Below are 15,894 nucleotides of genomic sequence, written 5' to 3' on the forward strand. Positions count from 1 at the left end.
GGTGACCTTGACAGCTTGTAACTGGATTGCAGCTTCGACAAATTAAACACTATCAGGCTGACCTAAGTCTCTTTCCCCAGATTATGTCAAAAAGCATCTTTCTGCTGGGAGAAGGGTCTTATCTTCCCTCCAGCCCCAGCAAAAATACCAGAGATGGAAAGTCTGATGGGACATGATGGAGCACAGCTGAAACCAGGGGAAAAGATGCTTGCAAGAAAGTCCAGAGCAGAAACTGCCCTCCCCTACAACCAGCAGGCACAGCTCCAGTGGGTGCTGTCACAGGCTCTGCACCCCAGGGATCAGGCACGGCAGGTCGTGCCATGTTGGGAACAGGGAACTCGGTGGTGCCTGAAATCCTGCTGGATCACACCAGTGATCCACACACAAATCCACACACAGTTCTGCTGCAAAGTTCACCTAGGGCACAGCTTCACCCCACACACCCCATAACCCCAAGAAGAGGACTCCAGCTGCGCATGCAGTGCTGCTGGATGTTGGAAGACACTTTTCGGAGAGTCAGCAAGACTAAAAACAATTGTTCAGTCCCCAAGCCACCAGTAAGGCATCAGAAGTGAGGCTGGAAGCCAGATAGTTTTGAAAAGCAAAATCTGCAATCTACTGCTGTTCTCCTGAAGCATCGCCCAACTTTCAGCTCCATAGAATAAAACTTGTAGCCAAAAATCAAATCTGCATTTATAAACTAGCCCATTTATCAAACACCATGCCTTTGACAGCAGCTTGCAAGGCACAGAGCAGCTTGCCCACCTACAGGTGCCCGGGCAGCCCTGTGACCCTGCAGCACACGATGCTCTTCAGACTGCTGAGACGAGGCAGCTGCGGGAGCCAGAGCCACCTCGTGCCCCTCTGGCAGAAGGGGAAGGAATGACTTCACCACTGCCAGCCCCAGGAGCGGCGATACAGTGACCTTGCCATGATGCCATCATGCCCAAGATGGGTCTCTTTGCCGGGAGACTGAGCCCTGCCAGCGGGCGGTGGGGTCAGGGATGCAGATGCTCAGCAGCAGCGCTTACAAGCAGCTTTCTGTGCTTGTGTGCAAGAGGGGATGGACACGTGGTGAGGCTCTGGTTCCAGGGGGCAGTCCCCTCCCCCTGCTGTTTTCCCAGCAGGAATGAATGCCCTGCCAGGACCTGGAGACCCTGTGCACCATTCCGGAAGCCACCATCCCCCGGGAGGGTGCTGAGGAGGGTTGGGAACACTGGAGCATCCTAAAAGCACTCACGAGATGATACCAAAGTAGGAGGATCCACCCTTCCCGTACCAGAGAGGACCGAGGTTCAGAATTTCTTTATGAAGACAAGAGGTATCTCTGGAGGACAGTACAATATCACACCTGAGCAGCTTCCAAGCTTCTCCGGTTACTGCACTGGCTCAGGTTATACTCGTCAGGTGTTGCACAGGCTGCTCCCCGAGCCAGGCTCCCAACATGCAGCACCTGCCCTGCAACCGGCTCACCACGCAGCCAGCCCCACAGCCCCGCGCCCCATGCCAGCAGCCCAACAGCCGCACCTTCTCCCGCTGGTAACTGCTTGCACTGACACCAGCAGCATGACTTCATTTCCATCATGTCCTGACAATTATTTTCATGTGCCATTTGGTAACAGAATCTGGTTCGGTTTTTTTCCAAAGTTCGGACATAAGTACCGGCTCTGCACTTCAGATGCTGGGCAATAGCCTGTGCCTTAATTTGGACTCCCAGCCAAAATCTTCTGCGGAAAGCTCTGTACCGTCCAAGCGGAAAGGCTGTGCAATCTGCTGTGTGAAATCTCTAAGTAATGAGTATAATTTCCAAGGGCCCCGATACACCAAGGCACAGCCTGCGCAAGGCTCTGCACCGATACAGCCGAGATGCCTTCCTCTCCCTCACCCCTTATCAGAGGAGAAGAATACACATTTTCTCCTCATCGTTATAAGCTTTTATCTATGCCTTTTTAATAGGAAAAAAGGCAATCTCTATAACCACATTCTTGAATTACAAAACACAAAAGTGTATTAGAGAGAAATCCCACAATGGGTCCTGCCGAGGTATTACCTGACCAGCAAGGAGCCCTGCAGGGGAGGCAGTCTCCACAGCATTTGTCAATTAACAGCAGGAATTGCTTTTACTGTTTGCAGAGGTTGGAGGAGCCTTGTAAAGAGGAGCTTGGCACTTCTGTACCCCAGCCCAGAGCCCTGTCAGGCACCCCCGCATCCCATGCCCTTTGCACAGCTCCATTCTTAACTCCTCGCTCCATCCAACCATGGGTCCAGCCCTCCTCCTGCAACTCTGCTGAGCTTTTACTACATTTTGTTACCTTCCTGGCTTTAAAATTATTATGAAAACGTATTTTCAGTGACCCTGACCACCTGCAGCAGAGGGAGATGTCAGAGCCTTGGGGAAGATCTCATCTCCATGCCACAAGCCGACAGCCCACTGCCACTCGCTGTCCCACAGGACCACCCGAACTGGGCAGGGGAGCGGTACTGGGCACTGAACGGCACCTGCCCCAGCCCCAGCACAGGTCCCGCACCAAGCGTCTGGGGCAGGAGGGAGGGCACGGTCCACAGTGGTGGCCGTTGCTCTTCATCTGCCCTGGGGGTCAGCAGAAACCCCCAGGGACTTCTCACCCTCCCAGGACAGGCAGCAACAGGCGCTGTGCGAGCAGCAGCACTAACCCAAGAGCTGGGAGAAGCCCCTCGCTCTTGGGACTCAAACTGGACCGGGTCCCCTTGCAGAGAGAAGATGCAGAATTATATCACGCTGAATCAGTGCTCTGATTTTGCTTCCCATTTCGCCATCCGAATGGCCAGCACAACATCCCCCGGAGACAAATGAATAAGCCTTCGTCATTTATCAGCCCATTGTTCACTTCTTTAAGGAGGAAAAGTAATTCCTGACCCTCATAGTTAATCAGTTTATGCCCTGAAGCATGAGATTTGATTACCTCATGTTATTATCTCAGCATGCAGACCTAAAAATTTCATTAATGGGAATAATTTTATCTATTAATTTAAAAAAACCAAAATGCTTCTGTTTGACCTTAAGTAACTTTCTGACTTTTCAAGCAGAAATCAACAATTAAGTGAAAGAAAAATAAAAGCCTCAAGAAGCGTAGTAGTGATACCTCGCAGCAGGAGGAACGTGCTCCTCTCCAAACATTTACAGTGCTTCTTTGACAGTTAAATTTGATGTAAAATAGTTTTACATCTGTCATATTCTGACAGTTTTGTGCATCATTAAGAAGTAGTAACATCATTATTAATAGTGATGAGTAAAAATATTACGATCCCATTTAAAGCAGCCAGTCTTAAATCCGTCTGGGTACTGAGCTCAGCCATGGCTGAGATGCCGCCTTGGTTTCAGGCTACGGCCAGGAAGAGGCACTGGTAAGTCCTGGATGTCACTGGATCGGGGGGATTGGGGTTGGGGCAGTGCCCACATCCTCCACACAGTCACATGTGCCCTCACTGCCACACACTGGGGCTAGCCCACACACCCTGGAGAAATAACCCTGATTTTACACCAATACCTTCCCGTCTCCCCTCCGGGTGCACCTGCAGCACATGCCTGTCACCCAGACCTGGCGAAGCCTTGGCAGACCACAAGCAGCAGCCACAGCCCCGCAGTGCCGGCTGCTTGGCCAAGGCTTGGCAGCGGTGATGCTCGGGGGGGTTCTGCAAGGAAGAGCCCCCCCCTGCCTGGGGAACACGACAGGGCGTGCTGGGGACACTGCTGCATTGCCATGGGAATGAGATGTCACCCATTCCGCCTTGTAGGGCCAGGGCAGGTAGAGCTGGTGGAATGATATCTGAATAATTTATCCTGCAAAATTTGCAATGGTTTCCAAATAAATTATTCAGACGTCTTTTAATTACTCAGCCAGCCGTAACTGCAGAAACAGGCTTGGGAAGACACACTTATTTCAGACACCCACATTTCCAGCGGAAACATGGGGAGAAATACCACTACAACAAACGCCCAGAGCAGGAGGGAAGACAGCCTTCCCAGGCAGCTTCTTCTGGCCACAGAGGTCATGGTCAGAAGCTCACAGAGGCTGCAAGAGTAATGCAAGACCCTTCCATCCAGCCCCAACAAGAGCTGTACCCTGGAAAAGTGGGCCAGGCAGCTCCGGAGCTGCCACGTGCCACAGGCCCAGGGAGCGATGCAGTGTCCGGGTGCATCACATCCCCCTCCCAGCAACGGGGAGGCTCCTGCAGGTCTCCACCAGGAAAGCGCCTGCCAGAGACCACTTCCCTGCAAGTCCCCCTGCTGCATGGCACGGTCCTGCTGAGCTCCGCTGCTGGCCAGCGAGGCAGTAGGCATGAGAGGGTGGTTTCTGACTCTCTGCTCCCAGGACTGTGTTTCACCCGGGGTAAAACCAGCTCCACATCGAGCGAAGGGGGCTGGTGCTCCATCAGCAGCTCCCTGGGGAAGGCAGCCCAGCTTCAGGTCTGCTCCCCACCTCTGGGGTGGTTCCAACGGGCACAGCCCACCCTGCCCCATACCTGGGGGCATGGGAGATGCTGCACAACCCTGTGCAGACAGGCTGCAGCCGCTGGCCCCATCTTCTGCCTGAGGTTGTGTGTCTGCTTGCAGCTGGGACCCAGGTTTCCATGGGAAGGCAAGATTAGTATGCTGGATAAATAAAGACCAGAAAGTTCTTTGCTAAATATGCAGTGCCATATGGGGGTTCACTTTTATGTTTAAAATAAAGCCTACAACAAAACCCACTCCTACCCCGCTCTTGAAGACAACTTACACCAGCTGCCAAATCCTTTACCTTCATCTCTGAGTAAGCAAGACCCTTACAACATGTTCAGTGCTGACAGTTCTGCCTCCTGTTGCCCACCAAAGAAAAAAACCTTTCCAAAAGACCACTCCTCATGAGGAGGTCAGAGCTCAGCCACCTCACCGCAGTCCAATCACCTCACCATGGCCTTGGCCAGCAAAATGCCATGCCAGGGCAGACCTCTTGGCAAGGGGAAGGCTCCTGGGCTCCCAGCAGCACTCACCTTCCTCCCTCCAGCACTCACCTTCCTCCCTCCAGCAGCATGGCACATCCCCGGCTGGGAGCAGCCACCTTCCAGCAAGCACCCGGTGCTCAGAGTAACACCCTTGGGCGCTAAAACATTTAATTAATGCTCTGCAGAGGAACATATTTGCACATACTTATACAACAGAAAAGGCATAGGACTCGTTATGGCTGCATCTTCCTGGGCCGGTGATTATTAATTAAAGCACTTCCAGTTCATTTATCTAATCACAGCATAATTGGTTTCAGTTTTGGTCAATGTTTTACTTCATCAGCTCGGTAAATAGCAAGGCTCCGGTCCCGGCAGCCTCTGCCAACGCTGCAGGCACAACAGGCGTGTCTGGCCGCGACCCTGAGCTGGTGCCACGTTCCCATGGGTCCTAACGGGGGTCTCGGCTTTGCAGGAGCCATCAGGGACATCAGCAGGTAGCTGAGATCCCCAAAGAAGGCGAGGGAGCCCGCCACTGTCCCCGTGCTCCAGCAGCCCCTGCATGAGGACAGGGCATGCTCCACCTCCACGCACACAGATCAAAGTCACCTGAACACGCCGAGCAGTCTCCATCTCCCACAGATACCCCGGGACGTGCAGCAGAAACCTAGCACGTTTCTTTTGCATTTTAGTCCCTGCAGACCATGGCTTCCCCGAGGTGACAAACATGCTGATGCACCAGCACGTGACGGGATGCAGCAGGACATGACAGGACACAACGCCCGCCCGAAGGGAGCAGGAGAGGTGCAGTGTGCAAGCAGCATCCTCCATGCAACTGGCTGCCTCACCACCTCACAGAAGCCACAGATTTAACTGACTCCAAGCCCAGCCTTCATAGTCTCTCGCTCCTCTGTTTCCCAAACTCAGATATTCTTGTCTCTTAATACGACAGGCTCAGAATAATCTGCATTGGGAAGCTTTTCTATTATGGAAGCAAAAATGTGCAACGCCTTGAAGACATTTTAATTCGCTACAATTTCCCACTTTATTCAGCAGTCTTTTCCCGCTAATAAGATACTTGATCAAAGCGCAAACCAGAACACAGACTGCACATATACATTTGCTTGTGGCTAACGCCAGCCAAATGACACCCTGCCGCACTCCACCACTCGTGCCCCCGGCCCCCCAGGGCAGCACAGACACCCCCAGCCGCTCCTGCTCCGCGGCACCGCACTCAGCCAGACTCACGCGCCGGCGGGTGCAGATGTGCCGTCCCACATGCCAGCAGTGTTGTTACCTTCATAAATCTCTTTTTTGCTTGTTTCCTAAAGAAGAAACTGCATGTTACTGTTTACTCCAGGGTCAGGGGACAGTGGCACCGTCCTCGCTGCATTGCTGCCCTTGGAGCTGGCAGGATCTGACCTGTGGACACAGGCCGGCTCCAGGAGATCCTCACTTTGTATTTAAGGCAAAGCCAAGAGTTGTAACAATGTCGGAGCCGGGAATAATAGTGACAAGAATCTGCAGATGCTCTGGATGTAAAGGACCAGATTCCCCGAGCGACTAGGGTAACAACTGCCCGGGTCAATTAAGCATCTTCAAGTAGCATCCAAAGGGGATTAACTTGCTTTGGCAATGTGCCATGTCTCGGAGCGCTGCTAGGTACCCAAATTTTGTTTATCGGGCCCAAAAGATGACTTCTCTTTTGTCAAGCAGCTCAAGCTAAATAACCCAGCCCACGCTACCTACTTAGTATGACAAAGCCCCGGGCAGGAGTTTGCCATGGTTTACACGGTGAGTGAGAGAAGCAGAGATCTCATTTTGCCACTCGAGGAGAAGTGACAGAGTATCCCCGGGCTGGGCTGCCCTCGCCACCATGTCCAGCACCGGCCAACTCTCCAGCAGCTGCGGGCGATGCTCAGCTCCAACAGCCACCCAAGATGCTGCTACCAAGCACCACACTACCTGCATCCCCCCTTCCACAAGCAAAAGAGACTCCAAATCCTGTATTAGGGGAATCATGGTATTGATGTAAAGAAGCCAAAGGGCTGGAGGGGCTTCTACCGGAGGCTGCCTGGAGGCTCCAGGAGCTCCCCGGAGGCTGAGCCCACGGCAGCTTGCGTTGCTCACTGCTGAGGACACTCACAGGACCCCACTCCCAGCGGCACCGTGCACAGCACCAACTGCAAGGATGCTTTGTTGTGATTCAATACAACGCATTTAGCAAGCAGAGCTGCTAACACAATCAGCCGTTTCTAGCCATAAAGGCTTTTAAGTCCAGCTAGCCCAAACGCACAGAAATGCCGGACATCCAGGCACATTTCTCCTCCTGCTCAAATCCATCTCAGCTAATTAGGCTCTAAGCCACAGCCTGTCTGCTACCAGGACGCCATGCAGGACACCTAGCACAGCCAGAGCGGCTCCGTGCTGGGGACCAAGAGCCAAACCAACCCCACCGCAGGAGCATGCCTAAGCCAGGAATGTCACCCGCAGTTGGTTCCTCACTCACACAAAGCAAAACCCCAAGTGTCCCAGAGGGGGGGGCAGCGAGGGGGTCAGGGGCCTCGCTCACCCCCCCAGGCGCTCAATCTGAGCCCAGGGACACTGGTCACACCGTCCCCACACAGCTCACGTTGATGCTTCAAAAGAGAAGTGCTTGCCAAGAGCATGTATCCAAGTGCTTTGCTGGATGAGATGCAGATTGTTTTGTGCCCTAATTAGCAAGGCCCTCAGAAACCTCCTGTACTTTGGAAGCTGCCTTTGGCTGATGGAGATGCGAGCCCTGTCCCCAGCACAGGGCTGGGGAACACACCAAGCCAAGCCGATGGCACAAGACCACAGGCATTAGGGAGGTGCCATTTATTTGTCCAGATGCCCTATTATTCGACGCCATGCATTTTTAACCACTGGGAACACCAATAAGTCCCAGTGCTTCAGCAGCCTCGGGGCAGCAGCAGAGAATGGCAATGCAGGGCTCCGATCCCAGCGTGCGAGGCTGCGCTCCCGAGTGCACCCATTACACAATTACAGCCAAAGTATAGTATGAAAGGAGCTGTAACAGAGCTGCACCGAACATAAAGGAGTGATTAACACAACAGACCCAAGAGCTGGGAAGCTAATTAGGAGGGTCAGCTCCACAGGTTCCCATTGCTGCTGCTGCTCTGGGCACAGCCCTGCAGACAGGGGCTGCTGGCCAAACCCCACTGACCCCCCAGGAACCCACAGAGATGCTCTCAGTTATCTCCTACCCTACAGCTTTGAGGTTCATCCTGGATCTTCAGAACTAAGAATGGGTTAAAAATACTGACATTTGTCTCTTTCTCATGTTATAATTTTTACAGTCATAGTATCTGGCAGGCAACGCTGTAGGCAGACCCCTGTTGTGCAAAGTGCTGTAAAAAAGCAAAGCATGAGCACAGCCCTGGCTGAAGGAAACCCTGAACCTATGGACAACCCTGGGACTGCTCCGTCCCGGCAAACACCCACTCCCTCCTGACACTGCAGTATGGTTTGGGGTCAAAACCGCACAGTGAGGCTCACAGCACAAGATGTTTAAACACATCTCCTTTATTGATCTTCATTTTGTGAGCTGAAAATGGTGAGCATTCACTGCACTGGAAACAGCAGCGCTTGTACCTGCTGCCACCAGGCAGAGGAGGTGCGGGGTAACAGCCCGAACGGGGAGAAATGCTGCTGGGGCAAGTCACGCGAGGGTGCAAACAGATGCAATTTGTCGGGTCACTACATAACTGAACAAGTCACCCCAAGTCAAACAACACGCTAAGTTTAACCAGCAACTGTGTTTTCCATTGGGAGGGAAACATTAGCTTTAGAAAGAAAAAACAAATCATTTAAATAAACGGAGAGAGAGAAAAGAAAAACACACTGCTGAAAAGCGTATGGCAAATTCCTGTCAAATTTGTCAAGTCGATGAAAAAATAAAAGCCATCGTCTCCATTGGCCGTGCCCGTGCTGCCACCTGCAGGCACACGGCCCTGCCCTTAGATAATCGTTTGGGTCGGGAAAGACCTTTAAGATCATCGAGTCCAACCATTAACCCAGCACTGCCAAGGCCACCACTAACCATGTCCCTAAGCGCCACATCTATAGGGACCTTTCACATTTAATACTACAGTCGTCATGCTCTTTGCCATGGGAAAACTTACTAAATTTCTGGACAAAGGTCTCCACTGCTGGTGGGACAGAGAGAAGGTCATGCCCCAACACCAAAACCTGCACTTCACTGTGCAGCCGGGACCAAAGGTGCCCGGGCACCCCTGCCCTCCACCATCCCAGCTCCCAGCCGCTACAGCATCCTGCACTGCCTGCTTAAACCGGCAGAGAGGTGTATTGAAAAGGCAGAGCAGGGATCCCAGCACCAAAATAACCACTGTCTGGCATGACTCAACTCTGCCCACCGCAATGGGCAATGCTGCCTGCGTTTGGCCGCACCAGTGCCCAGAGCTGAGCCTCTGCCTGCTCCGTGCTGAGATGGGGCCAGACCTGGCACAGGGCGAGCACGTACAGCACTAGAAGATGCTGACAAATACTTGGGATCGACCGCGGGAGAACAGCAGCTCATCCATCCCTTAGCACAGCTGGTCCCCAGGATGCAAAACCCTGTCCACAAGCTGGACAAGGTCCATCTTTAAGTTGGTTTCTTGCTTGCTGCTCAGACCTGATCTCCTTTCCTTTGTAGGAACCTCTCCTCCCTCTTCCCACTAGCCTCTGTGCTCATTTGTGCTTCAACAACCAGTTACCACTGGTCTTCTCCATCCCAAACACCTCCCAGTCCCAGGGCACCCACTGGGAGGGCAGGCAAGCAGCCAGCCTTCCAACCTGCAGCCCCAAACCCCTAAGCCTGAGCACCGAGGCAACGGGGCTCACCCCCCCGGCCAGCACTGCCTCCCCACCCCTGCCAGGCTCGGGGTGTTGTGCCACCCACCCACCTACTGCCACGCTGTCACTCCTGTTCTTGACAGAAATCCACCCCCTGCCCACACCAAACTGAAATCTCTGCAGAAAACACGTAAAGGTCATTTTCCACCAGAAATCTGTTCCAGCAGAAGCCTGCCTGCTCACTCAGCCTGCTGCCTCCCCGTGCCAGGCTGGGTCCCCACGGCAGCCACCTTCCCACCGTGTCCCCCCATGCTGGCTAGGGCCAGTCCTGCAGGAATAGACACAGGTGGCTTTTTTGGCACATGCAGTCTGTGGCACCGACCCCTCCGAGCAGCCGTCCTGGCTGCGGTCACCTCTGCAGAGCAGCCACCAGCCACGCCATGGCTCTGCCAGCCCAGCCAGCCCCCCGTGCTGCGCTGCACGTGAAGCCCCCAGCCGCTCACCCCCCCCAGAGCACCCCCGCCGTGCTGCCTGCCACCTCTGCTACAAGCCTGGCCACAACACAGGCTGGCCTCCCCCCACCGAAACACCTGGCAATACAAACCCGGTCGTTATTTGAGGGTTTTTTGGAGCAGTCACTGCAGGAATGGAAATCTCTGCTGACCCACTGGAGAGAAGCCAAACCCAGGCAGGGCGGCACAAACCACAGTGCCCAGCCTGGGGTCCACATGGCACGTGGGTCCCATGTTCTGCTTTGGGTTCAATCAGACCTTTCCACCTCCCCTCCAAACTCTGGAGTGAAAAATCCCGAGCCCCCTCGTGCCTGGAGGGAAGGCAGGGCTCCCCACCTCGGCAGCCAGCACAGCCTCTCCTCCGAGTGCTCCCACTCATTCGTTAGCTATGCAGCAGAGCTGGAGAGCACAGTACGTTTCCCTGCCTTTCTGGAAAAACCAACAGATGACATGTTTTCACCAACACCTCCATAAAGGGCCAGAAATAAAACAGTCTTTCAAACCCAGCTGAAGAAAAGAAAATCCAGCTGCACAGAAAGGGCTCGGGGGAGTTTCTCCCCTGCGTTTGGAGGTAGAGGAACATTGCTCCGGTGCCAGGGAGCCCTGGGTGCCAGCGGGGGTGGGCTCTGTGCCCCATCGTCCTCCGACGGGAGGATGGGTATCAGTCCTGCTGCATCCCCCAGGGGGAAGGTGCCTGAGAAACAGCACTTCTGTGTAAGGAAGTTCTGTGTCATTCATTGAAGCTTTTCTTTAAAGACAAATAGAACAAAAAATAAATAAATAAAACCCAACTACAACTCGTTTCAATTTTTCATTAATATTTTCAGCAACTCTGTATTTTTCTTAAAAACATTTCTGATGGATCCCTAGGCCAGAAAGGATCCTGGCTCTTCTCTGCAGTCCTGGATCACACCTGAGCATTTCCCCACGCAAGGCTGAGGTCAGCCCTGCCACTGCTCCATGAGGTGCGGGACCTGCTGTGCCCACCACGAACCAAGGCTGTCCTCAGTCTGCCATCGCCCTGCGGGGAGCGGCTGGGGTCACCCCTTGCTGAAGGGGCAAGCTGGGCTGGTTTGGGAAGGCTGGTGCCCCCACCGCTGGATCACACGTGTCGTAGCTGTTGCTGCTGGGATGTGTTCTGCTGAGCCTGCTCTTCCAAGCAAGGAGTCGTCAGCCCAGAGCAGCAAGAACTCAGCCCCACAGCCTCACACTCTCCTGGAGGATAAAGTGCCTGTTAGAGCAGCGATGAGCATGGTAGGGTGCCTCTGAGCTGACCCCAACCCACTGAAGCAAACCCTGTGGATGTCATGGCATCTCCTGCTGCCAGCCCGGCAGGATGCTGGGAACTAGAATTCTCCAGGAGAGCCAGCTGGTGGGACAACGGAGAAGGATCTAGTCCTTGTTATCAGTGTCATCAGCCTGGCACCCACCGGAGCCCACTCAGACGAGCGGCTGGCCTTTGCAGCGTGGGCAGGCAGGTGGCATTTTACACCCCCTGGTCTGAACTCATCCTGTGAATAACTGCAAACAGCTTGGCAGCCCCCTGCAGACACTGTAACCGCCCGGAGCTGCCGGCATACCCAGCGTGGGCAGAAACCTCCTTCCCCAGCGCAGCACTGGGCTCAGCCTTCGTGAGGCAAACCCCCAGCTCTTCTGCAAGCCGCCTGCCTGGCCTGCAGAGAGCTCTCCCTGCCCCCTGCCGCCCCTGCACCACAGGATGCTGGTCACCAGCACTGACAGTCACTGCTTCGGTCTGATCCCTCCATGCAAGGGACAAGAGGCTTTACAAGAATACGGCTTATGTTTCATGAGACGCTTACAGGTCACGGGGGAAGCAATATCCTCTGGGAACTCAAAATCCAGGTGGCAAAAGCCTTTAGAGATGGGATAATCCTGTTTCCCGCCACAAACCGAGAATGGAGTTGTTCCAGGACAGAGGAAACCACGATGAGGGACAAGGGATTTCCCCATGGGTGGCCATCAGGTCACTGGGACACTCAGGGCAGGGCAGGAACCTCTGCTGAGCCCAGCACTGCCTGCAACCTCCTCTGGCCTCATCTCCCACCACCTGGCACATCCCCACAGGCAGATGCCATGAGATGGCACCTCCCTGGGGAACATGCCCACGTGGGGTGGCTCCTGCCCACCGCCCACCACCGGGGTGCTCGGATCCACGCAGACCCACACCAGCCCACCCTGCTAGCGCTATGCCATGCTCCAGCTCTCCATCAGGGCTGGGAAACAGCAAGGAAAGGCGAAGAACAGTGGTCAGCTTCACCACAGCGCTATGGAGGGCTTATGCCCCCCGGCGTATGACCGCACTGCAGGGACAGCCCCAGCTCTGAGCAGCAGGCGGAAAGGCAGCATGCGCCTCGGAGAAAGGTGGTGGCCGTAGAGTCTCCAAATGGGTGGAAGAAGGTTGCAAAGCTCTGGTCAGATAAAAGGATCCGTGTGGGCCCAGGTACCATTGATGGCGTGGAAAGAACAGCAGGACATGGATGTTCACCGACAGCACAATAGAGACTCTCTCACACGGCACAGCAAAATGGAGGAACTTTCTGCCACCCCTTCCCAGGATGCTGCGGATGCTGAAATTTGACATGATTCAAAAAGCAGTTTGAAAACTCTTTAAGTGGGAAAGCTATTTAATACAGATAGCCCCTGGAGCCTGTGCCATGCTTGCCAGAGGGCAGGAGCATGCTCAGAGAAGGCTCAAGGCTGACCAGCTGGACCCTGCACCCCCCCAGACCCACCACAGCCAGCACGGCACGCATCAGCAGCAAGAGGCAACTGGGTGACCCTGCATGTGGGGTCTGTACCTCCTGGGTCGCACACCTACCTACGACGGTGAGCACATCCTTCTCGATGTCAGCCCTGATGTATATCCGTCCCCGACGTTCGGTGTGGTCTGTCCCACACAGACTGGGGACGTTCATCACGCAGCGCTTGTGCACGTTCATCATACAGGCTGCGGGGCAGAGAGAGAGAGAAAGGGACACTCAGCACCCCTTTCACCTCTGCCAAAGCTCAGGGGGTGCTCAGAGAGGATGAGGGGAGGAAGAACCTGTCCTCTTTTTAAATGGGGATGCTTGTGAGGAATTCTGGAATAAACATGCAGCAAATAGCTCTTCAAATGCAGCTGGAGACTCCAGCAGAGCCCTGCCCAGACACAGGGGCCCACCACCAGCAGCAGTTCTGGGTCCTGCCTACAAAGATTACAGGGTTTTTAGCCCTTACTCTAATTACTTGAGGTTTGTTGATTTATCAGACTTCTCTTCCATCACACCCGCGGTGCAATGCTGGATGTTCAGCCAGATTCACCAGGAGCTGATAAAGACCATTAAAAATTACCTGTGTATGTGTATAGATATATACGTGTATAAAAAATTATGCATGAAAACACACAAATATATAACAAAATGTATTTTAAAGAAATTCATTTCCACTTGGTAACATTTTAAAGGTGATAATGAATACACTGTTCCCACAACAGTCAGCAAGCTTCTATATTTATGAGGAAGCCAGCACATGGTGAGCAGCAGAGTATGCTGTTCCCTGTAAGCATGGAAGCAGGCGCTGTATATTCACAGTCCTTTTAAATAGGAACGTACAAGATTAACTTGGAAAACAACTGATCTCTCGCTCCATCCTCTCCCTCTTCTTTCATCCCCCACTTTCTCTTCTCTGTACACTCTGTACAAGCGCCCGGCTTGCAGAGCCCAGCGCTCCCCAGAAGCCGTGTCACAGCGGCAGGCACGGCCACAGGGTGTCAGTCGGAGCCAGCACTGTGCGAGCTGCCGGGTGACGCTGCAGGGTGACGTGGGTGACGCGGGTGACGCTGCCACGGGGATGCGGGCAGGATCCCCCCCAGCCAGACGCCTTTCCCTCCCCTCTCCCTGCAGCAGTCATGGGGCCCCCACAAGAGATGAGCAGGTGCCCCTTGTGCCCGGCCGCCCCTGCAGTGTGCCCTGCACCCGTGGCAGAGGGGACAGGCTCTCGGCCGCAGCTCTGGTGGGCTGGGAGCCCCTTCCCAGGACCCCCGGGGTGCCAGAGTCCCATCCCCCCCGCCACCACTGCCACCACTTACTGTCACATTTCATCCCCTGGTGAATGAGCCCGTACAGCAATGACCCGCAGTGGTCACAGAAGGTGGGGCTGGAGTACGTGTGGATTTTAAATTTGTGTTTGCTCCGAGGATCCTAGGAGGAAAATAAAAGATAAAGATTATAAACTTGCATGAAATATTGGCAAGGCACCATCGCTCTCCGCATCTCACATGCCAGCTGGCTTCGGAGATGCTGTTAATGGACTTCAGTCAACTGTCACCAACTGATGTGGACCTTTTCCAACAGTCACCAAGATCCAGCTTTATTACTCTTTATATGTGTTGCCATAACAATGAAAAAGCAGTGCATGGGCTTTTAAGTAACTTGGTCTTAGCACAGAAAACACCAGGTGAAATTTGTGCCTAAGAATCAACATAAGGGCTGAACACTGCTCAACTTCCACATCAACCCAGCGGGGTAAAGCAGAAAAACCCACCCATGTTTTCCACCTATATTAAGACCACCCAGTAAACCTCTTTGCGCTCTCGTGCCAACCCCTCCCCAGCACGCCCCTAGGGAACCAAGCTGCTTAGGGTATACTTTGATATTCTGAGCTTTCTTAAAACCAAGGGCAGCCTTTTCTGCAAGAGCAAAGCATGCAGAACCAGGAGAGCCCAGTTCCTCCCGGACACTGTTTGTAGCCTTGCACAGGCACCTTGCGAACAGCCTTCCCGGACTCCAACAAGGGTCTACCGAGGCTAAACCCGAACAAATTCAAATGAGAAACAGCTTCTCAATAGGGAAATAGGATCAACCACTGGAAGAAATGACTGAGGCAGACGAAGGATTTGGTATTCCTTGGTGCCTTCCATGCAGAGCACCTTTCACAGCTTTGCAGAGGCGGCTGCTGGGCACGCTCTGCAGCAGCACACACACAGGCCGGGGGAAGGCTGTGGTAAGTAGCAGCTGGCTTAATTTCATCTCAGGTTAATTGTTTAAGGGTTAGGGATGAGGCATAGCTCCTGGCTTGGTCATTTGAGCTGCCTGGAAAGGTGCCCAGGCATTAGGAAAGACAGTTTTTCAGGGCACTGTAAGCTAAGTAAATAAATAAGAGTGGAGTCAGAACCAAGCTATAACATCGCTGCCAATACATCACCTCCCGCTGAAATTAATTTTCCTACCACTATTGCACTCAAGCTTTCTGTTGCATTAATCACTAAAATTCTGCATTATTACACAGCACCACAGATAACTTGAGTGATACCAGATAGGTAGAAAAGTAATGGAGCTTCATTTAATTCTATCTGTTAAGTGCTAGGGATTAGGTACATGCTTCAGCAAATTTATTGTACTTGAAACTGAAAATCTCTCACATTTTACCCTAAGCAAACCTCTTCTAGATATGTGCCTCTGATACAGCATGCCACTGTCTCTAGATACAGCATGCCATGTCGGAGAGCTCGTGCGCCAGTTGTGTCAGGCTGAGAGGACAAGGGTTCACGATTAACCCGTCTTCTGGACAACCCCAGCCACCAAGA

General features: G+C 53.5%; 1 protein-coding gene across 3 annotated transcripts in view; it reads right to left on the reverse strand.

Annotated features, from left to right (window-relative positions):
- The window catches only part of PRKCB (protein kinase C beta), a 129,391-nt gene that overhangs the window by 49,626 nt on the left and 63,871 nt on the right, over positions 1 to 15,894 (reverse strand). For all 3 annotated transcript variants that reach the window (XM_037385392.1, XM_037385391.1, XM_037385393.1), the window contains 2 exons: positions 14,398 to 14,509; positions 13,150 to 13,278 (listed from right to left, as the gene is read on the reverse strand). In XM_037385392.1, the coding sequence (XP_037241289.1) occupies positions 13,150 to 13,278; positions 14,398 to 14,509 (241 nt within the window). The remainder of the gene's footprint in view (positions 1 to 13,149; positions 13,279 to 14,397; positions 14,510 to 15,894) is intronic.

This window comes from Falco rusticolus, chromosome 4, assembly GCF_015220075.1.
Source record: "Falco rusticolus isolate bFalRus1 chromosome 4, bFalRus1.pri, whole genome shotgun sequence".
In the NCBI taxonomy this organism is placed as follows: domain Eukaryota; kingdom Metazoa; phylum Chordata; class Aves; order Falconiformes; family Falconidae; genus Falco; species Falco rusticolus.